Raw genomic sequence first — 23,992 nt, 5'->3', positions numbered from 1 at the left:
GACTAAAACAGGGAACAGTATAGATTAACATATAGACTAACACAGGAACAGTATAGACTAACACAGGGAACAGTATAGACTAACACAGGAACCAGTATAAAATAATACAGGGAACAGTATAGACTAACTCAGAGATGTTACACAGGGAACAGTATCGGCGAACATATAGACTAACACAGGGAACAATATTGACTAACACAGGGAAAAGTATAGACTAACACAGGGAAAAGTACAGACTATCACAGGGAACAATATAGACCAACTCAGATGTTACACAGGGAACAGTATAGACTAACACAGAGATGTAACACAGGGAACAGTATCGACTAACACAGGGAACCATATAGACTAACACAGGGATGTTACACAGGGGACAGTATAGACTAACACAGGGATGTTACGCAGGGAACAGTATAGACTAACACAGGGAACTGTATAAACTAACACAGGGATGTTACACAGGGAACAGTATAGACTAACACAGGGAACAGTATAGACCAACACAGGGAACAGTATAGACTAACACAGGGAACAGTATAGACTAACACAGGGATGTTACACAGGGAACAGGATAGACTAACACAGGGAACAGTATAGACTAACACAGGGAACAGTATAGACTAACATATAGACTAACACAGGAACAGTATAGACTAACACAGGGAACAGTATAGACTAACATATAGACTAACACAGGGAACAGTATAGACTAACACAGGGAACAGTATAGACTAACACAGGGAACAGTATAGACTAACACAGGGACCAGTATAAACTAATACAGGGAACAGTATAGACGTTACACAGGGAACAGTATCGACGAACATATAGACTAACACAGGGAACAGTATAGACTAACACAGGAACCGTCTAGACTATCACGGGGAACCGTCTAGAATAACATAGGGAACAGTATAGACTAAAACAGGGAACAGTATAGACTAACATATAGACTAACACAGGAACAGTATAGACTAACACAGGGAACAGGATAAACTAAAACAGGGAACAGTATAGACTAAAACAGGGAACAGTATAGACTAAAACAGGGAACAGTATAGACTAACATATAGACTAACACAGGAACAGTATAGACTAACACAGGGAACAGTATAGACTAACACAGGGAACAGTATAGACTAAAACAGGGAACAGTATAGACTAAAACAGGGAACAGTATAGACTAAAACAGGGAACAGTATAGACTAACACAGGGAACAGTATAGACTAAAACAGGGAACAGTATAGACTAACATATAGACTAACACAGGAACAGTATAGACTAACACAGGGAACAGTATAGACTAACACAGGAACCAGTATAAACTAACACAGGGAACAGTATAGACTAATACAGGGAACAGTATCGAATAACATAGACTAACACAGGGAACAGTATTGATTAACATATAGACTAACACAGGAAACAGTATAGACTAACACAGGGAACAGTATAGACTAATACAGGGAACAGTATTGACTGACACAGGGAACAGTATAGACTATCATATAGACTAACACAGGAACAGTATAGACTAACACAGGGAACAGTATAGACTAACACAGGGACCAGTATAAACTAATACAGGGAACAGTATAGACGTTACACAGGGAACAGTATCGACGAACATATAGACTAACACAGGGAACAGTATAGACTAACACAGGAACCGTCTAGACTATCACGGGGAACCGTCTAGACTATCACGGGGAACCGTCTAGACTAACATAGGGAACAGTATAGACTAAAACAGGGAACAGTATAGACTAACATATAGACTAACACAGGAACAGTATAGACTAACACAGGGAACAGGATAAACTAAAACAGGGAACAGTATAGACTAAAACAGGGAACAGGATAGACTAACACAGGGAACAGTATAGACTAACACAGGAACAGTATAGACTAACACAGGGAACAGTATAGACTAACACAGGGAACAGTATGAACTAATACAGGGAACAGGATAGACTAACACAGGGAACAGTATAGACTAAAACAGGGAACAGTATAGATTAACATATAGACTAACACAGGAACAGTATAGACTAACACAGGGAACAGTATAGACTAACACAGGAACCAGTATAAAATAATACAGGGAACAGTATAGACTAACTCAGAGATGTTACACAGGGAACAGTATCGGCGAACATATAGACTAACACAGGGAACAATAGTGACTAACACAGGGAAAAGTATAGACTAACACAGGGAAAAGTACAGACTATCACAGGGAACAATATAGACCAACTCAGATGTTGCACAGGGAACAGTATAGACGAACACAGAGATGTAACACAGGGAACAGTATCGACTAACACAGGGAACCATATAGACTAACACAGGGATGTTACACAGGGGACAGTATAGACTAACACAGGGATGTTACGCAGGGAACAGTATAGACTAACACAGGGAACTGTATAAACTAACACAGGGATGTTACACAGGGAACAGTATAGACTAACACAGGGAACAGTATAGACCAACACAGGGAACAGTATAGACTAACACAGGGAACAGTATAGACTAACACAGGGATGTTACACAGGGAACAGGATAGACTAACACAGGGAACAGTATAGACTAACACAGGGAACAGTATAGACTAACATATAGACTAACACAGGAACAGTATAGACTAACACAGGGAACAGTATAGACTAACATATAGACTAACACAGGGAACAGTATAGACTAACATATAGACTAACACAGGGAACAGTATAGACTAACACAGGGATGTTACACAGGGAACAGTATAGACTAACACAGGGAACAGTATAGACTAACACAGGGAACAGTATAGACTAACACATGGAATAGTATAGACTAACACAGGGAACAGTATAGACTAACACAGGGAACCGTATAGACTAACACAGGGAACAGTATAGACTAACACAGGGAACAGTATCGACTAACACAGGGAACAGTATAGACTAACACAGGGAACAGTATAGACTAACACAGGGAACAGTATAGACTAACACAGGGAACAGTATAGACCAACACAGGGAACAGTATAGACTAACACATGGAACAGTATAGAATAACACAGGGAACAGTATAGACCAACACAGGGAACAGTATAGACCTACACAGGGAACAGTATAGACTAACACATGGAACAGTATAGACTAACACAGGGATGTTACACAGGGAACAGTATAGACTAACACAGGGAACAGTATAGACTAACACATGGAATAGTATAGACTAACACAGGGAACAGTATAGACTAACACAGGGAACCGTATAGACTAACACAGGGAACAGGATAGACTAACACAGGGAACAGTATCGACTAACATATAGACTAACACAGGGAACAGTATTGACTAACACAGGGAACAGTATAGACTAACACAGGGAACAGTATAGACTAACATAGGGAACAGTATAGACCAACACAGGGAACAGTATAGACTAACACATGGAACAGTATAGACTAACACAGGGATCAGTATAGACTAACACAGGGAACAGTATAGACTAACACAGGGAACAGTATAGACTAACTCAGAGATGTTACACAGGGAACAGTATAGACTAACACAGGGAACAGTATAGACTAACACATATGTAACACAGGGAACAGTGTAGACTAACACAGGGAACAGTTTAGACTAACACAGAGATGTTACACAGGGAACAGTATAGACTAACACAGGGAACAGTATAGACTAACACATATGTAACACAGGGAACAGTGTAGACTAACACGGGGAACAGTATAGACTAACACAGGGAAGAGTATAGACTGACACCGGGAACAGTATAGACTAACACAGGGATCGGCATAGACTAACACAGGGATCGGCATAGACTAACACAGAGAACAGTGTTGACTAACACAGAGAACTGTATACACTAACACAGGGATCAGCATAGACTAACACAGGGATCAGCATAGACTAACACAGGGATCAGCATAGACTAACACAGAGAACAGTATAGACTAACACAGATAACTGTATACACTAACACAGGGATCAGTATAGACTAACACAGAGAACAGTATAGACTATCACGGAGATGTAACACAGGGAACATTAAAGACTGTTGTCTACACATTGATATTGAAACCATTCCCGTGTTAGTCTAACATCAGCATTGTAATATGAACCAATACATTGACCCCCCCCCCCCCCACTAACATTAGTATTGTGATAGAAACTAATATATTGATCTCCCCCCTCAGTACCTCCCAGTAACATCAGTACAGTGGTAGGAGAAAGGTCAGTCAACCTGAGCTGGGTCCCTGGAGACAGATACAGGAACCACAGCTTCCACATCAAATACCTCAGCAAGACTGGTGAGACTACCTTCTATCTATGGTGTATCTACACCAGACTGGTGAGGCTACCTTCTATCTATGGTATATCTACACATTCTGGTGAGGGAGGGAGGCAGGGTGTGAGGGGAGGAGTGTATGGCAGGGAGGTAGGGAGGTAGGGCAGGGAGGTAGGTGGATGGTGGGGAGGAGAGTATATGTGGAGGGAGGGAGTAATGGAAGGAGGCAGGGAGGGAAGGTGGGGAGGAGAGTATATGTGGAGGCAGGGAGGGGAGGAGAGTATATGTGGAGGGAGGGAGTAATGGAAGGAGGCAGGGAGGGGAGGAGAGTATACGGTATATAGATGGAGGGGAGGAGAGAATATGTGGAAGGAGGGAGTAATGGAAGGAGGCAGGGAGGGAAGGGAGGAGAGTATATGTGGAGGCAGGGAGGGGAGGAGAGTATATACAGATGGAGGGGAGGAGAGTATATACAGATGGAGGGGAGGAGAGTATATACAGATGGAGGGGGAGGGGAGTATATACAGATGGAGGGGAGGAGAGTATATACAGATGGAGGGGAGGAGAGTATATACAGATGGAGGGGAGGGGAGTATATACAGATGGAGGGGAGGGGAGTATATACAGATGGATGGGAGGGGAGTATATACAGATGGAGGGGAGGAGAGTATATACAGATGGAGGGGAGGAGAGTATATACAGATGGAGGGGAGGAGAGTATATACAGATGGAGGGGAGGAGAGTATATACAGCTGGAGGGGAGGAGGAGTATATACCGATGGAGGGGAGGAGAGTATATACAAGATGGAGGTCGAGGAGAGTATATACAGCTGGAGGGGAGGCGAGCTATATACAGATGGAGGGGAGGAGAGTATATTACAGATGGAGGGGAGGAGAGTATATACAAGATGGAGGGGAGGAGAGGAGTATATACTAGATGGAGGGGAGGAGTAGTATATACAGATGGAGGGGAGGAGAGTATATACAGATGGAGGGGAGGAGAGTATATACAGATGAGGGGAGGAGAGTATATACAGATGGAGGGAGGATGAGTATAACAGATGGAGGGAGTGAGAGTATATACAGATGGAGGGGACGGAGGCAGGTATATACAGATGGGAGGGGGAGGCGAGTAATAGTATTATACAGATGGAGGGGAGGAGAGTATATACAGATGGAGGGGAGGAGAGTATATACAGATGGAGGGGAGGAGAGTATATACAGATGGAGGGGAGGAGAGTATATCACAGATGGAGGGGAGGAGAGTATATACAGATGGAGGGGAGGAGAGTATATACAGATGGAGGGGAGGAAGAGTATATACAGATGGAGGGGAGGAGAGTATATACAGATGGAGGGGGGAGAGTATATACAGATGGAGGGGAGGGAGAGTATATACAGATGGAGGGGATGGAGAGTACTATACAGATGGAGGGGAGGAGAGTTATATTACAGATGGAGGGGAGGAGAGTATAAGATGGAGGGAGGAGAGTATATACAGATGGAGGGGAGGAGAGTATATCAGATGGAGGGGAGGAGAGTATATACAGATGGAGGGGAGGAGAGTATATACAGATGGAGGGGAGGAGAGTATATACAGATGGAGGGGAGGAGAGTATATACAGATGGAGGGGAGGAGAGTATATACAGATGGAGGGGAGGAGAGTATATACAGATGGAGGGAGGAGAGAGTATATACAGATGGAGGGGAGGAGAGTATATACAGATGGAGGGGAGGAGAGTATATACAGATGGAGGGGAGGAGAGTATATACAGATGGAGGGGGAGGAGAGTTTTAATATACAGATGGAGGGGAGGAGAGTATATACAGATGGAGGGGAGGAGAGTATATACAGATGGAGGGGAGGAGAGTATTTGCGGAGGCAGGGAGGAGATATATATATATTTTTCGGTTTCTGCTCTTTTTTCATCCAATATTTGTCTCTCACTTTTGTTTGTGTTTGTGTGTGTTTGTGTGTAGTTGGGGGTAAGTGGGAGGAGTCAGAACAGGTTAACACGTTGCAGGCATTCTATTCGCTTACGGGTCTTCAGCCTGGAACACAGTACCGCCTCCTCATCACCCATGGCAACTACACACACTGGGAGGACGAGATACAGACAACCGGTCCAGGTAGACATACACACTCGCTCGCTCACACACACACAATCACACACTCACACACACACAATCTCACACACACACACACGCAATCACACACACACAATCACACACACACAATCACACACACACAATCACACACACACAATCACACACACACAATCACACACACACAATCACACACACACAATCACATACACACAATCACACACACACAATCACATACACACAATCACACACACACAATCACACACACACACAATCACACACACACAATCACACACACACAATCACACACACTCGCTCACACAAACAAATACTGGCGTACACACACATATATGTATATTTAATCATATACTGTATGCCATTTAGTTATGTATGCCATAACTTCAAACACGGTGTAAAACACGGTGTGGATTCATTTCAGTATGTCACATCAGTGGGAATCGAACCTACTTCACAACCTCTCATCTTTCAATGTTCTCATGTTGTCTGATCTCGCTCTTGCTTTTCGCCCCGCTCTCTATCTCTCTCTCTCTCTCTCTCTCTCTCTCTCTCTCTCTCTCTCTCTCTCTGTCTATCTCTCTCTCTCTCTCTCTCTCTCTCTCTCTCTCTCTCTCTCTCTCTCTCTCTCTCTCTCTCTCTCTCTCTCTCTCTCTCTCTCTGTCTATCTCTCTCTATCTCTATCTCTCTGTCTATCTCTCTCCCTCTCTCTCTCTCTCTATCTCTCTCCCTCTCTCTCTCTCTCTCTCTCTCTCTCTCTCTCTCTCTCTCTCTGTCTATCTCTCTCTCTCTCCCTCTCTATCTCTCTATCTCTCTCTCTATCTCTATCTCTCTCTCTCTCTCTCTCTCTCTCTATCTCTATCAATTCAATTCAATTCAATTCAAGGGCTTTATTGGCATGGGAAACATGTGTTAACATTGCCAAAGCAAGTGAGGTAGACAACATACAAAGTGAATATATAAAGTGAAAAACAACAAAAATGAACAGTAAACATTACACATACAGAAGTTTCAAAACAGTAAAGACATTACAAATGTCATATTATATATATATACAGTGTTCTAACAATGTACAAATGGCTAAAGGACACAATATAAAATAAATAAGCATAAATATGGGTTGTATTTACAATGGTGTTTGTTCTTCACTGGTTGCCCTTTTCTCGTGGCAACAGGTCACAAATCTTGCTGCTGTGATGGCACACTGTGGAATTTCACCCAGTAGATAACCTCACAACCATTGGGTTCTATAACAGATTCAAGTTTTTTTTGCCAGATCATAATTGGTATGTCAAATTTTATGTTCCTTTTGATGACATTGAAGGCCCTTCTTAGCTTGACTCTCAGATCGTTCACAGCATTGTGGGAGTTACTTGTGGCGCTGATGTTTAGGCCGAGGTATGTATTGTTTTTTGTGTGCTCTAGGGCAACAGTGTCTAGATGGAATTTGTATTTGTAGTCCTGGCAACTGGACCTTTTTGGAACACCCTTATTTTAGTCTTACTGCGATTTACTGTCAGGGCCCAGGTCTGACAGAATCTGTGCAGATGATCTACGTGCTGCTGTAGGCCCTCCTTGGTTGGGGACAGAAGCACCAGATCATCAGCAAACAGTCGACATTTGACTTCAGATTCTAGAAGGGTGAGGCCGTGTGCTGCAGACTGTTCTAGTTCCCTCGCCAATTGGTTGATATACAGATGGAGGGAAGATGGCGGAGATCGCGACTAGAAAACTTTGCAGTATTTTGTTTTTTTATGTACAATTTTTTATATTATCATCTCAGGAAATGCTTTGTGTTATTACATACAGCCAGGAAGAACTATTGGATATTAGAGCTGTGGTAACTCACCAGCACTACCAGCATTACGACCAGGAATACGTCTTCCCTGGACCAGATCCTGTGTTCACTCTCCCCAGAGCAATTTAACTTATTACAAAGGCCAACCCAAAACATCGCCAGCGGAGGAGATGCACTCTGGTTCGACTTAGGAGGCATGCACACCACCCACCGCTTCCGAGTATATTACTTGCCTTTGGATAACAAAGTTGATGAGCTTAGAGCAAGGAATTATTTCCAGAGAGACATCGGGGCCTGTAACATACTTTGTTTCACGGAAACAAATAAATATCTCTCTGGGAAGTAGAAGGGTGGAGGGTGTGTTTCATGATTAACGACTCATGGTGTAAATCTAGGAACATACAGGAACTCAAGTCATTTTGTTTATCCGACCAAGAATACCTCACAATTAAATGCAGAGCATATTATGGGGCGGCAGCGTAGCCGAGTGGTTAGAGCGTTGGACTAGCAACCAAAAGGTTGCAAGATCAAATCTCCGGGTTGCCAAGGTACAAAATCTGTCGTTCTGACCCTGAACAAGGCAGTTAACCCACTGTTCCTAGGCCGTCATTGGAAATAAACATTTGTTCTTAACTGAATTGTCTAGTTAAAGGGCAAATATAAAAATGATCTCCCAAGAGAATTCTCTGTCATCACCACGGCTGTTTACATCCCATCTCAAACCGAAACCTTGATGGACCTCAAAGAACTTCACCTGGACTTTATGCTGGAAACCACAAATCCTGAAGCTGGGGATTTTAACAAAGCAAATTTCAGGACTTGGCTGCCAAAATTCTATCAACACATTGCCTGTCCTACTCACGGTACTAACACTCTCGACCATTGCTATTCAAACATATTGTTTACAAGGCCCTCCCTTCGGCAAATCTGTCCATCTTGCTCCATTAGTGTCATTGTAAGCGGTGACACTAAGCTCCACAAAGCGGAAGCAGTGCTTGCGGAAGTGTCCAAAGGGTAGTAAATCTCAACTACCGTATTGCACGACTGCAAGGAGGAGGGAAGTCACATGAAACAGCTGGCTTGAAATCATGAAAAGAATGGTCAATCAGGTTTGCTGATGGCATGTGTGTCGAGATATCGTGATATCTATTTGGATCGGATTCTGCAACAAGAGGTTTCTAAACGTCTTTTTCCCAAGGGGTGCTTTCGACAGATGCCCCTCGCAGCTAGCGTGAGGGGAAGACAGTGTGGTCAGTGGAGAAGGCACTATGGCCTGTGACCATACCTAGTTGGTTTTCCAATCCATCAATGGGAGTAACTGATCCATCAAGTCTGCTCCGAGTAGCAGGGGTACAGTTTCGAGGCTGGTAACATACACAGGGTGAACGAGCGATACGTCCTGGAAATGTAGTTTCAGCATGACTCTCAATGTGTATGGTGAGGTAGTCTGAGTGACCCCTCGAAGTGTAGTGTTGCATCGTTCCACTTTTAACCAACCAAGTTGGCTTCAAAGCCCTTTTTAGATCATCAAAAAATGTTTGAGAGATGAGTGATATTGCCGTGCCCAAATCAATTCACGCTCTACTAGTTAAGCAGTCATCCAGGACTGTTTCCAGGTATGGGCGTTTAGATTAGTGTTTAGTGGACATTCCCCATGAAGTGGAGTGATCGTTCGCAATGACATGATGTGCCATTTCTGTTCAAGGTGAAAGCAGATCGACTTTTCAGATTTTGAGTGGGCTTGGCTAACCTGTCTGGGAAAGGGGTTCCGCTCCTGGTCAAACTTCAAAACCAAGTGGTCAGGGCTCTTAGCGTTCCGAACTTTTGATGCCTCAAAAGCTGTGCTTGAAAGCTCTCTGAGTAGTAAGATAGGCAAGCCAACGTGGGCTGCAGGGCGCAAGTAGGTAATGTTCGACAGAAACATTTGTTTGAATGGTATCAGCTCTTCCATTCCTGTTTCAGTGAGTAGGCCAAAGTAAGCTGAATGAAGCCTATGATAGTAAGCTTGTGGGTGTTCGTTCCGAGCTTGTTTGATGGTGTTAGCCAGTGAGCTATCGTGTTTGCGTGTCGCAGAACCACTGAACCTCGTCACGTGTCTATTTTATGTTTGCTTCAGAACCCCTAGCGTTCGGGTAGCCATCCAATGCGTCCTCTATGTCAGGTAGGAACGTCTCAGTATCGTTTGGCTGACTAGGAACGGGGTCAAAGGTGGGCAAATTCTTGACGAGTTTGTCAAGGTATTCTGTGCCAAGCGGGCGGAGGGTCAGCTTCATCCTGTGGGGAAGTTGGGGCCGGAGGTCCAAGAGGAGAAGCCAAGCTTTGGCTTTGTTGGCCATGAGGCGCCATATTACTCAGTGCCAAATGGCCAAGAGGAGAAGACTGAGAGACACATGAGGGAGGCTGTAAGGGTCCTGTGTGTAGCTGGTGTAGAGTCAGGCGCAGGACAGCAGATATGAGCAATCAACGTTTTTTACTCAAAAAGACAAATGTACAATGTAACATCACGAGCCCACAAAGATGGACCAAATTACAATAAACAATCACTCAAACACAACATGATAAACAGAGGGTTAAATAATAAACAAGTAATTGGTTGAGTGAAGCCAAGTGTGTAAGACAAAGACAGAACAAATGGAAAATGAAAAGTGGATCGGCGGTGGCTAGAAAGCCGGTGACGTCGACCGCCGAACGCCGCCTGAAAAAAGAGAGGGACCGACTTCGGCGGAAAAATCTGAAACCTATCTTCTTTACTCTTGTGAGTACAGGGCTCCGGTTGCTTGGATTGGTAGTCACGCCGTGACCATTCTGGACTTCCTCCAGATGGTACCTAAGGGTGGTATTCTGCTGCTTTGCAGAGTCCACTTCAGCACTTAGAGTACTGATTTTGGACACGTGAGTGTTGCACTTGCTCCTTTCAGTCTGTTTGTAGATAACCTGTCAGATTTATCTAGTTTGGCATGGACATCATCGTATTTAGTTAGGCTAAATTGAGTTGTTCCTGCAGCATACGATTTTGTTCCTGTAGAAGAAGATTTTGTTGAAGAGTTTGTGCTTGTTCTTCGTCAAACGCAGATCCGTAGCAGAATTTTTCCCTTATCTGCATTTGTCATTGGTTTCCCGGTTCTCACCACCTGTCCCTTTATGTCTACCATTACCTGCTCGTGCTTCAGCTGTGCACTGTGGTATTGGACAGATGCCAATCTCAGACGGCAAGACATCAGAGCTAGACTGGAGAGAACCTTTACGAGGCCTGCACCCGATGGTTGATTTTTGAGAGTGTTGTTCACAATTTCTGCTGTTCTTTTGCTAATCGAATAATTATGGTTGGTATCGCTGCTGAGGTCAGAGATCAATCCATTTATGGGTGGAGGTTCACTAATTAGCGGGGGCAAGTGGGGACTACCCCCTCTGATAGCTTGCACATTATTAAAACATTTGAAAGGAGAAATGTTTTTCCTAATTTTCCAAAGTTTGGTTGTGGAATATGTTGGAAGCTGCAAAGACGATTGAAATCTATTTATAGAAGTTAATGCACCACCAGTACTGTTACCAGTAATGTGGGAGTTGGATGTGATGAATTTGCAAAAATTATAATGATTAATCATACCTGGATAGGCTAACTGGGACTTAAACTTTACTTAGCCTGGGAAGTTGGTTCATCTAGGTTACTATTGCAAAGTTTAAAATGTCTCATTTAATTGGAAGAACCTAGAAAGGTATGTTCGACAATTTAACTTATTCAATTGAATGAGACTATTATATCCAAGCAATTGAGATTGTCTGGATTATCATAAAAGTAACCTGTAGTTTAAATGTTACATTCACCATTAGGTTCACTTCCATCAGTACTGGGGTTTACTGAATGTGCTTTGCAAAAGCTAATTTTACTGATTGATCAATTTGAATGATAAATCAAACCTGTATAGGCTATTTGGGAATTAAACTTTAAATTAACCTGACACTTGTCAATCTAGGTTCATGTGAAAAGTTTAAATTGTCACATTGTAGAAAACCAATCAATTTGGATATTATTTAAAAAGTCCACTTTAAAGGTAAATCAGGCAATTTCACTTGTTAGTTCAATTGAATGAGACATCGATATTCAATACAGTGATGGCTGAATATCCTAAGTACTCACTTATTGAACGTGATCCACGTTTGGGTGTCACCCAATTATTTTTGAAGAAAATGTACTGGCGAATCTTCACCACCAGGGTGTCACTGATGGCAGAAAGCTGAAATCCACGGAAGTACAAAGGGCGGGACTTCCTTGGCGCATGGAGGAGGAATTTCAACGTGACACAGGAAAAAGAAAATGCTGTTTACCCTTTGTTAGCTGTAGCATCTAGTGCTAAGCTAATCCTATTTGTACAGAAATCTCACTTTCAAGCACAAAATAGGGTCCCCTTCACCATGGAAAGGGGGTTTACTAGTGACATCTCACATTAACCCATTTGGCATACTATTTTACTAGCATTATATTACCGGAGCGCACGGCCCATAAAAACAGATATGCCTGTGGCCTACCCACACTGGCTTAGCGCGGTAGGCGGACAGATAACTTCGGCTCGGTCACAAAACTATCCTCTAATTTCTAACCTTACTGGCTCTATGCCCTTGTTCTAGAAATTAATATTGACCGATCGAAATTGTACTGTTTGGCCTAACGGACTAAATCTGGAATTTACAAGTCATTGCTCTGACGCTATCGACACACATTCGGAGGCGCTTCCAAATAGCTTGTTCAAATGGAAACACACAACCAATATCTTTCTCTATTCGCACCACTTCTGTTTGCACAATTGATATATATATATGTATATATAGTTCAACAGCAAAGTCCAATTCTATCTTAGATTCCTCACACGGGGCGCCATAATATGTCGTGCTTTGGCATCATTAAAAGTGAAGACTGTTATTTTTATCAAATCAATTCTCTGTAATTATTATTATGTGATTAAACTAATCATGTAAATGTAATTAACTAAGAAGTTGGGGCACCACGGAAAGACTTCAGATTACAAAGTTATAATTTTCCTAATATAACTTTCAGATATTTTAATATCTGATCAATTAGTCTTCTGATTAATGACTTATTCTTTATTTTACCTCACGTTAGTCTCATTCCAAACGTAAATTGTTAGTTATCTGCACGAACCCAGGCTTTACTGTAAATCATCCATACACCAATTGGCTTAATCATTTATTTGCTAACTAACTAAATAAACACAGAAATGCATAAGCAAACAAACAGTAGATCTGTTACTAACTAATGATAGGGAAGGTTCCCTATTGGCTAAGCCAATATGACGGCTTTGTGGACAAAGGGAAGTGGGTGTGGACTGAGAATAGGCGGGAAAGACCAGAGGGATCACTACACACAGTACTACTATAAATATATTAATTGAAAGGCTAATCCTTTGCACATGAACGCTCACTCATTTGGGAATAATTGCATTAAAGCATTTCGATTAAAGCATTTCGTGGTTAGAATGGATACTTCAGAGTACCATTCAGAAATGATCTCATAGAATAGATGTTTCGGTGGTTGTCGGTAATCGCATCCCAGGTTTACATCATTTCTAGCTGCAGACTAGAAATTAGTATCTAAGATTTGCTCTTATTCTGTAGGGATTGATAGTCTCGGAGTTTAACCATTTCCAGCCGTGTAGCCAATGCTCCATGTGGTATGGGTAGGAATTCAATAACTATTCTCTCACGCCATGGGTTTGCTTAGTCTGAACTCAAACCTGTGCCACCTCAGCTAACACCGAGGTACTCGTGGTCTAAAGAGGATTTCCTCAAGGGGTTTTTATTCTTAACAATAGAAAAGGCGGTTCTATGACGCCTGATCATGTCTGTACTCACGGGGAAGTGCCAATGACTTAGTTAAACTTTAAAGGGAATACAATTCTCTCACATTAAAGGTTTAACATCACATCATTTCACAAATAGCTTCATCTTTACTCATTTATTTTATACAAGAATTAGATGCAAACCCCATAATTGAGAAATGTACACAGACCTCTGAGGTCACCAAATAAAACCAAATGAAACACACTCATCATACCCATCCCTTAAGTATCCACGGACCATTCCCACCTTCTCACAAGTGGACATGTTGTTTCATATTCCCATTTTGGGGATTTAGGAGTTTGCCATGTGAAATCCTTTGTTCTCTCTGTGCCTCTCTTTCTGCATGGTCAAGGGGAGAGAGTCTCCGCCAGGGGGAGAGAGTCTCTGCCAGGAATTTACAACCTGAGATAGCAGAACCTGTGTGTAGGACAGAGTGGGAAGTCACGATCTGTACCCAGAAAGGGCCACGTCATGACAATACCCAGTGTGCGACAGAGCTGCAGGAGTGTGATCCGTTTTTGTTGGTGATGTTGTCATAGTTGTGCCTATGGGGGAATATGGGGGAGGAAATGCTGTCACCTGCAGGCAGGTGTTTGTCCCCCTGTGGGCTGAGGGCGTCAGATTCTTGTCCAGTTCAGGCAATTAGGTCGCCACAGACATGTCCCTGGGCCTGGAAATTATTTGATTTCCCCTCCAGGATGGAGAAGCAGTCTTCATTAAAGTTGGGGTGGGGGTGTGGATATGGCTGGTGGTTCTGTAGTCTGGGATGTAGCTCTTCTCTGCGTGGGTTCTCTATGTGTAGGTCCGGGAGGGGGGGGTCCCAAAGGTCTGGGAGATGGTCTGGGTGGGGTGTCTGTTGATCTGTTGCTCCTGTGTGAGGTTTTGGGGCAGTGGTTGAGGGCGATGGTGGGCACTGCTGCCTCGTGTAGGTGGACCTGGTCGTGAAGGCTGTTAAATTCCATGTTGGAGCGGTGGGCCAGGTAAACATTTGGTTTTGAGACAAAGTCACAAGAACTACTGGCGTTTACCCACTGTATGGTAGCAGGGTGGAAGTCTTTTCGTGGTAGCAGGGTAGAGTTAATTAATAAAGAGGTCTGGTCTCTGTCTCTCTCTCTTTCTCTCTCTCTCTTGCACTCACTTGTCTCCGTGTCTGTCTCTCTCACTCTCTCTGTGTCTGTCTCCCCAGAGCTACGTGGTGTGGAAGGTGATTTTGCTACTCAAGGCTGGTTCATAGGGCTGATCAGTGCTGTAGTGTTGCTGTTGTTGCTGCTTCTGGTTCTCTGTTTCATCAAGAGGAGTAAAGGGGGCAAGTACGCAGGTAACTTTCCCCTCTGGGATGTGTCTGTCTGTCCCTCCGTCTACTGTACGTTTTCACACTAACTTGACTTGCAGGCTGCGTTTGTTCGAGCTGAGCACTCACCTGTATCTCTCCTCCAGTGAAAGACAAGGAAGAGAGTCAGATGGACTCCGAGGCTCGGCCAATCAAAGACGAGACGTTTGGAGAGTACAGGTTTGTCATATCTAACCCCACACACACACATCTTTACACAGCACACACACACACATCTTTACACAACACAGCTAAGAAGTCTAGGGAGAGAGAACTTTTTTGTGAAGTTCCCTGTAATGTTCTCCAGATGTTTGAGGGTCCAGTTTTCTGTTAGTTAGGGGAACATTCTATGTATGTTATCAAAAACCTCCTGAGAACCTGTTTAGCATGTTTTGTCATTACTTAGGAAAATTCCCTTAGACAGAACCCAGAATGTGGTTGCCATGTTCTCAGAATATCCTATTTGAAAGTTCTAGACAGGTTTCATGGGAACTTTGCAGGAACATTTCTGTATCAGTTGTCAGGACATCAACTGATGGTCCCAAAGAAATGTTTTCATTACACATTATGCCTTGTTACTGTTGCTGAGCCAATCAAGCCCCTGCTTCTGTTGCTGAGCCAATCAAGGCCCTGCTTCTGTTGCTGAGCCAATCAAGGCCCTCCTTGGTGAACCACTGATCCACTCATTGTTCTTTGTCTGTTGTCAAGGAGACTCACACACTGTGCTTTTAACATACGGTGTTTGACAAACATGATTATATAGTGCATGTTCATTTTTACAGTAATAATTATTCTCACCTGGGATTTGAACTCACAACCTCTTGATTCATGGTACCCTGATCTTCCTGCTACGCCTCCATGTTGGGTAGCAGTTAATCTGAATATTCTCATCATTGATTTGATTTACTTATTACAACAATTTTAGGGCTTGCTGTATAGTGGTCTAATGTTGGTGGGGTATACCACTGATCAAGGCCTTGATGGGCTCAGCAACAGTAGCAAGGGGTGATGTAAAAGATTTGTACCTACACACTGAAGAAGGCTACTCACCAGAGACGCTTCTGGGAGAGTGAATTCAAGGGTTTTACTCACCAGAGACACTTCTGGGAGAGTGAATTCAAGGGTTTTACTCACCAGAGACGCTTCTGGGAGAGTGAATTCAAGGGTTTTACTCACCAGCGACGCTTCTGGGAAAGTGATTTCAATGGTTTTACTCACCAGAGACGCTTCTGGGAGAGTGAATTCAAGGGTTTTACTCACCAGAGACGCTTCTGGGAGAGTGAATTCAAGGGTTTTTCTTCACATCTTTACACAGCACACACACATCTTTACACAGCACACACACATATTTACACAACACACATATTTACACAACACACACACATATTTACAAAACACACACACATATTTACACAGCACACACACATCTTTACACAACACACACATCTTTAAACAACACACACATCTTTACACAACACACACATCTTTACACAGCACACACATCTTTACACAGCACACACATGTATTTACACAGCACACACACATATTTACACAGCACACACACATATTTACACAACACACATCTTTGCACAACACACATCTTTGCACAGCACACACACATATTTACACAACACACACATCTTTACACAACACACACACACATCTTTACACAACACACACACATATTTACACAGCAAACACACATATTTACACAGCAAACACACATCTTTACACAGCAAACACACATCTTTACACAGCACACACACATCTTTACACAGCACACACACATATTTTACGCACACACACATCTTTACACAACACACATCTTTACACAGCACACACACACATCTTTACACAGCACACACACACATCTTTATACAACACACACACATCTTTGCACACACACATCTTTACACAACACACACACATCTTTACACACGCTTCTGGGAGAGTGAATTCAAGGGTTTTACTCACCAACGACGCTTCTGGGAGAGTGAATTCAAGGGTTTTACTCACCAACGACGCTTCTGGGAGAGTGAATTCAAGGGTTTTACTTCACATCTTTACACAGCACACACACATCTTTACACAACACACACACATATTTACAAAACACACACACACACATATTTACACAGCACACACACATCTTTACACAGCACACACACATATTTACACAACAAACACACATCTTTACACAGCAAACACACATCTTTACACAGCAAACACACATCTTTACATAGCACACACATCTTTACACAGCACACACATCTTTACACAGCACACACATCTTTACACAGCACACACATCTTTACACAGCACACACATCTTTACACAACACACACATCTTTACACAGCACACATCTTTACACAACACACATCTTTACACAGCACACATCTTTACACAGCACACATCTTTACACAGCACACATCTTTACACAACACACATCTTTACACAACACACATCTTTACACAACACACACACACATCTTTACACAACACACACACACATCTTTACACAACACACACACACATCTTTACACAACACACACACACACATCTTTACACAACACGAATACACATCTTTACACAACACGAATACACATCTTTACACAACACACACACACACACATCTTACACAACACACACACACATCTTTACACAACACACACACACATCTTTACACAACACACACACACATCTTTACACAACACACACACACATATTTACACAGCACACACACATATTTATGCAACACATACGCATATTTACACAATACACACACAAAACAAGTATTTTTATTCTCCAATAACTCTGACCTCTAAACTCTGACCTCTAACCTCTGACCTCTAACCCCTGATCTCTAACCCCTAACCCCTGACCTCTAACCCCTGACCTCTAACCTCCCTCTCTACCCCATGCTGCTCCGTTTCTGCAGATCTCTGGAAAGGTGAGAGCTTTTTCTTTCTCTCTCTTCATTCTATTTTGTTTTAACATGGTGTTCATATGTAGCTATTTCTCTGTAACTGTTTCCTCTGTCTCCATAGTGATGGTGATGAGAAGCGGTCAGTCAGTCAGCCATCTCTGTGTGTGGAGAGTAAACTGGGGAGTGACGACTCCCTTGCCGAATACGGAGACAGCGTCGACATCCAGTTCAACGAGGACGGCTCTTTCATTGGTCAATACAGTGGCAGAGGGCCCGCCCCTACAGGAAATGAGAGCTCTGGCCCCGCCTCCCCTGTCAATCTAGACCCACCGCCTCCTCCGATAGGCCCCTCCTTCGCCGGAATACTGGACAGGACCAGTTAAATAGAACAGACACACACACCATCAGACCGCCTGCATGAAGACCTCTCATTCCTGACACTACTGCCATCAGACTGCCTGCATGAAGACACATCATTCCTGACACTACTGCCATCAGACTGCCTGCATGAAGACACATCATTCCTGACACCACTGCCTGCCTGCCTGCTAGACATACACAAGTCCAGTACATTCCATGGGGGTACAGAGAAGTCATTTACAGATCAGCTTGCCTTCTCTACTCCACGTTTACAGACACGGTAATACACACAGGGTAGTACACACATCTGGTAACACAGTAATACACACACTCAGAATGCAGCAGCCACTACTCCAAAACCCTTTGACGCAGTGTACCATAGCGCACTTCGCTTTATCACAGGTAACAGGTTTAATCCTCACCACTGCGTCCTTTATCAGAAGGTCTGCTGAACCTCAATAAAATCTCATAGAACACTTCATTACTCCCTTTTTGTTGATAAAGCATCCAACACTTCTCTTAAAATGTCAAATGCAATGCACCAAACCCGCTCACAGGGCTGGTCAACTCTTAAGGTCCCTCGTGTCTCTACCAACCAATCAGCTTTTAGTTTCAACGGTGAAACTCACTGATGTGTGTGAGTGTTCTTTAGAATGCTGATGGAACTCACTGATATGTGTGAGTGTTCTTTAGAATGCTGTTGGATCTCACTGATGTGTGTGAGTGTTCTTTAGAATGCTGATGGAACTCACTGATGTGTGTGAGTGTTCTTTAGAATGCTGTTGGAACTCACTGATGTGTGTGAGTGTTCTTTAGAATGCTGATGGAACTCACTGATGTGTGTGAGTGTTCTTTAGAATGCTGATGGAACTCACTGATGTGTGTGAGTGTTCTTTAGAATGCTGATGGAACTCACTGATGTGTGTGAGTGTTCTTTAGAATGCTGTTGGATCTCACTGATGTGTGTGAGTGTTCTTTAGAATGCTGATGGAACTCACTGATGTGTGTGAGTGTTCTTTAGAATGCTGTTGGAACTCACTGATGTGTGTGAGTGTTCTTTAGAATGCTGATGGAACTCACTGATGTGTGTGAGTGTTCTTTAGAATGCTGATGGAACTCACTGATGAGTGTGAGTGTTCTTTAGAATGCTGATGGAACTCACTGATGTGTGTGAGTGTTCTTTAGAATGCTGATGGAACTCACTGATGTGTGTGAGTGTTCTTTAGAATGCTGATGGAACTCACTGATGTGTGTGAGTGTTCTTTAGAATGCTGTTGGATCTCACTGATGTGTGTGAGTGTTCTTTAGAATGCTGATGGAACTCACTGATGTGCGTGAGTGTTCTTTAGAATGCTGATGGAACTCACTGATGTGTGTGAGTGTTCTTTAGAATGCTGATGGAACTCACTGATGTGTGTGAGTGTTCTTTAGAATGCTGATGGAACTCACTGATGTGTGTGTTCTTTAGAATGCTGATGGAACTCACTGATGAGTGTGTGTGTTCTTTAGAATGCTGATGGAACTCACTGATGAGTGTTCTGGTTGACTGTAATAATGTATTTGTGTTGTAGTAATGTAGTGTTTCTGTAACTGTTGCTTTTTGCTGTTTTATTAAATGATCATATTGAATAGTTTGTTCTCAGGGCACCACTGAGACGCTGATTTAAATTGGGCTTCCCTGAACACATACAAGTTTAATAAAAAACACACATCTAAGAGCCCGACCAAACCCTGACACTCTTAGTCCAACCATCCGTCCTTCTCTCCATCTCCTTTCCTCATCCCTCCTCTTCTCTCCATCTCTCCGTCTCTCCTCCCTGAGAGAGAAGGGGTAGGAGAGGAGATGGAGAGAAGAGAATCCTTACCCTAACCCTCATACTAACCCTAACCTTTAAACCCTAATTCTAACTTGTAATTGTAACCATAAAACTTAAAATAGCCTTTTTCCTTGTGGGGACCGGCAAAATGTTCCCACTTGTCTGAATGTTCCTTGTTTTACTTATGTACCATTACTTATGTACCCCCCAATGATAGTAAAAAAACACACACACACACACTCTCTCTTCTCCTCCTCTCTCTCTCTTTCTCTTCTCTTTCTCTTCTCCCGCCCCTATGGAATCCATGGACTAGTCAAGCTCTGTAGCAAACTTCTACTACTGGGCGGAAGGAGGAGGGGGCAATGGAGGAAGGAAGAACAGAGGAGGTAGAGGGAGGTAGAGGGAGGTAGAGGGAGGTAGAGGGAGATGGAGAGAAGAGGGAGGTAGAGGGAGGTAGAGGGAGGTAGAGGGAGGTAGAGGGAGGTAGAGGGAGATGGAGAGAAGAGGGAGGTAGAGGGAGGTAGAGGGAGGTAGAGGGAGGTAGAGGGAGGTAGAGGGAGGTAGAGGGAGATGGAGAGAAGAGGGAGGTAGAGGGAGGTAGAGGGAGGTAGAGGGAGGTAGAGGGAGGTAGAGGGAGGTAGAGGGAGATGGAGAGAAGAGGGAGGTAGAGGGAGGTAGAGGGAGGTAGAGGGAGGTAGAGGGAGGTAGAGGGAGGTAGAGGGAGATGGAGAGAAGAGGGAGGTAGAGGGAGATGGAGAGAGGTAGAGGGAGGTAGAGGGAGGTAGAGGGAGGTAGAGAGAGGTAGAGGGAGGTAGAGGGAGGTAGAGGGAGGTAGAGGGAGGTAGAGAGAGGTAGAGGGAGGTAGAGGGAGGTAGAGGAGGTAGAGGGAGGTAGAGGGAGGTAGAGGGAGGTAGAGGAGGTAGAGGGAGGTAGAGGGAGGTAGAGGGAGGTAGAGGGAGGTAGAGGGAGGTAGAGGGAGGTAGAGAGAGGTAGAGGGAGGTAGAGGGAGGTAGAGGGAGGTAGAGGGAGGTAGAGAGAGGTAGAGGGAGGTAGAGGGAGGTAGAGGGAGGTAGAGGGAGGTAGAGGGAGGTAGAGGGAGGTAGAGGGAGATGGAGGGAGGTAGAGGGAGGTAGAGGGAGGTAGAGGGAGGTAGAGGGAGATGGAGAGAACAGAGGAGGTAGAGGGAGGTAGAGGGAGGTAGAGGGAGGTAGAGGGAGGTAGAGGGAGGTAGAGGGAGGTAGAGGGAGGAAGAGGGAGGAGAGAATCAGAAGTATCACTCTCTGAATGTAAATAGAAGCTGAAGATTGTTATCTATCTGATCATTATTTGATCATTTCAATTGATCCTTTTTCAAAGTGATTAGTTTAATGTAACTTGGTTTTGTAGCTCCCACTGCTCTCTTCAGTTAGACTGCTGTTCCTGTGTGTCCTCATATCTATGATAATAATCATCACAAACTGGATGGTTTCACTCTTTCTGTATTGGCTTGTAGTCCAGACGCTTGTGTTTAGATCCTAGAACATCTTTCAACTTATGTTTCTGTATGTTAGATAAACAGCAGCTATAGATTATTGATCTGTAACAATTTATTAGTTAACATTGATAAGAAATGTCATCTGTAACAATTCATTAGTTAACATTGATAAGAAATGTCATCTGTAACAATTCATTAGTTAACATTGATAAGAAATGTCATCTGTAACAATTCATTAGTTAACATTGATAAGAAATGTCACCTGTAACAATTCATTAGTTAACATTGATAAGAAATGTCATCTGTAACAATTTATTAGTTAACATTGATAAGAAATGTCATCTGTAACAATTCATTAGTTAACATTGATAAGAAATGTCATCTGTAACAATTCATTAGTTAACATTGATAAGAAATGTCATATCTGTAAAACAAAAAGGGCAAACCAAAGTTCAGTCAACGCTAAAAGAACATGACATCATCATTACATCATCGCCAGGAGTAGAAGCTCAACGCATCACGTCTTTTGAAAAGTGGGCAGGGCAAAGAGGAACAGGAGAGAAACCTGTTTGGCCCAGAGCACAGAGGCCAGTTTGGAGTGTTGTTCCAGGTATAGCAGTGTCCCTGGGCATCTCAGAAGATTGATATGTCATATTAATGTGGTTGAACACTTTTAATGACATTGTGAGCAGAGACTGCAATATAGACAAACTGGAATGAACCCAATACGCTCTACAGACTCCTCTCTGGTCTTGTCCAGCCTCTGCTCTATGCTAGTCGGTACTAGGAAAGTTAGACATTTCCGACTTGCTAATTTGTTGAATATGGCAAGTACAACAATTAGCATGCAAGAGATTTTGGAGTTTCCTAGTTCCGACTAAGAAGTTAATGTGTCATATCTGTCAGGCTGTCTGGGTCAATTCAGTTTGGAAGTAATGAGTTGAAAAATCCTCTTAGAAATCAATTGGAAATGAACCTGTCTGTCTGTCTGTCTGTCTGTCTGTCTGTCTGTCTGTCTGTCTGTCTGTCTGTCTGTCGCAGCCTTCTTTTACAACTATAAACACAGAGAAAAACAACAACTACAAAAGGGAAATCTTTAAATATGAATATTTTACAATAACCAATAAGTATATGACTAATATTAATAATAATATCAACATTAATACTGAAGTCTCACATAGGTACTGGGGGAGGAAGGGAGGGATGAACACAGAGGGGAGGGTTAAACAACTGATATTGTACCTGCTTGTTGTGTATCTTATTAATTAACCCCACAGCTACTAATAAACTGGGACTATGCATAACCAAGATGCCACTACACTGTGACTTATTGTGGGTGTGTGTACGGGGGTGTGGGTGTGTGTACGGGTGTGTGGGTGTGCGTACGGGGGTGTGGGTGTGTGTACGGGGGTGTGGGTGTGCGTACGGGTGTGTGGGTGTGCGTGTGTGTGTGTATGTGTACGGGGGTGTGGGTGTGCGTACGGGGGTGTGGGTGTGCGTGTGTGTGTGTGCGTACGGGTGTGTGGGTGTGCATACGGGGGTGTGGGTGTGCGTACGGGTGTGTGTGTATGCGTACGGGTGTGTGGGTGTGCGTACGGGTGTGTGGGTGTGCGTACGGGGGTGTGCGTACGGGGGTGTTTGGGTCCAGACAAGACAACAATGCAACTGACCATCACATCCAGACAATACAACAATCAAATCAAATCATATATATTTGACATGCGCTGAATACAACAGGTGTAGTCCTTAGTGGAATGCTGAATACAACAGGTGTAGTCCTTAGTGGAATGCTGAATACAACAGGTGTAGTCCTTAGTGGAATGCTGAATACAACAGGTGTAGTCCTTACAGTGAAATGCTGAATACAACAGGTGTAGTCCTTAGTGGAATGCTGAATACAACAGGTGTAGTCCTTAGTGGAATGCTGAATACAACAGGTGTAGTCCTTACAGTGGAATGCTGAATACAACAGGTGTAGTCCTTACAGTGGAATGCTGAATACAACA

The 23,992-nt window shown here is 43.3% G+C and overlaps 1 protein-coding gene across 4 annotated transcripts in view; it reads left to right on the top strand.

Moving 5' to 3' along the window:
- Positions 1-20,829, top strand: part of LOC109881208 (neural cell adhesion molecule L1.1) — a 117,490-nt gene extending 96,661 nt beyond the window's left edge. For 3 of the 4 annotated variants that reach the window (XM_031794918.1, XM_031794920.1, XM_031794917.1), the window contains 6 exons: positions 4,212-4,325; positions 6,285-6,434; positions 15,266-15,397; positions 15,517-15,589; positions 18,348-18,359; positions 18,457-20,829. In XM_031794918.1, the coding sequence (XP_031650778.1) occupies positions 4,212-4,325; positions 6,285-6,434; positions 15,266-15,397; positions 15,517-15,589; positions 18,348-18,359; positions 18,457-18,718 (743 nt within the window). In that variant the 3' untranslated portion in view covers positions 18,719-20,829. The remainder of the gene's footprint in view (positions 1-4,211; positions 4,326-6,284; positions 6,435-15,265; positions 15,398-15,516; positions 15,590-18,347; positions 18,360-18,456) is intronic. The other variant, XM_031794919.1, reaches the window with a different exon arrangement.
- The last annotated feature ends 3,163 nt before the right edge of the window (positions 20,830-23,992 follow it).

This window comes from Oncorhynchus kisutch, linkage group LG17, assembly GCF_002021735.2.
Source record: "Oncorhynchus kisutch isolate 150728-3 linkage group LG17, Okis_V2, whole genome shotgun sequence".
NCBI lineage: Eukaryota > Metazoa > Chordata > Actinopteri > Salmoniformes > Salmonidae > Oncorhynchus > Oncorhynchus kisutch.
This window is presented reverse-complemented; position numbering and strand designations above follow the sequence as displayed.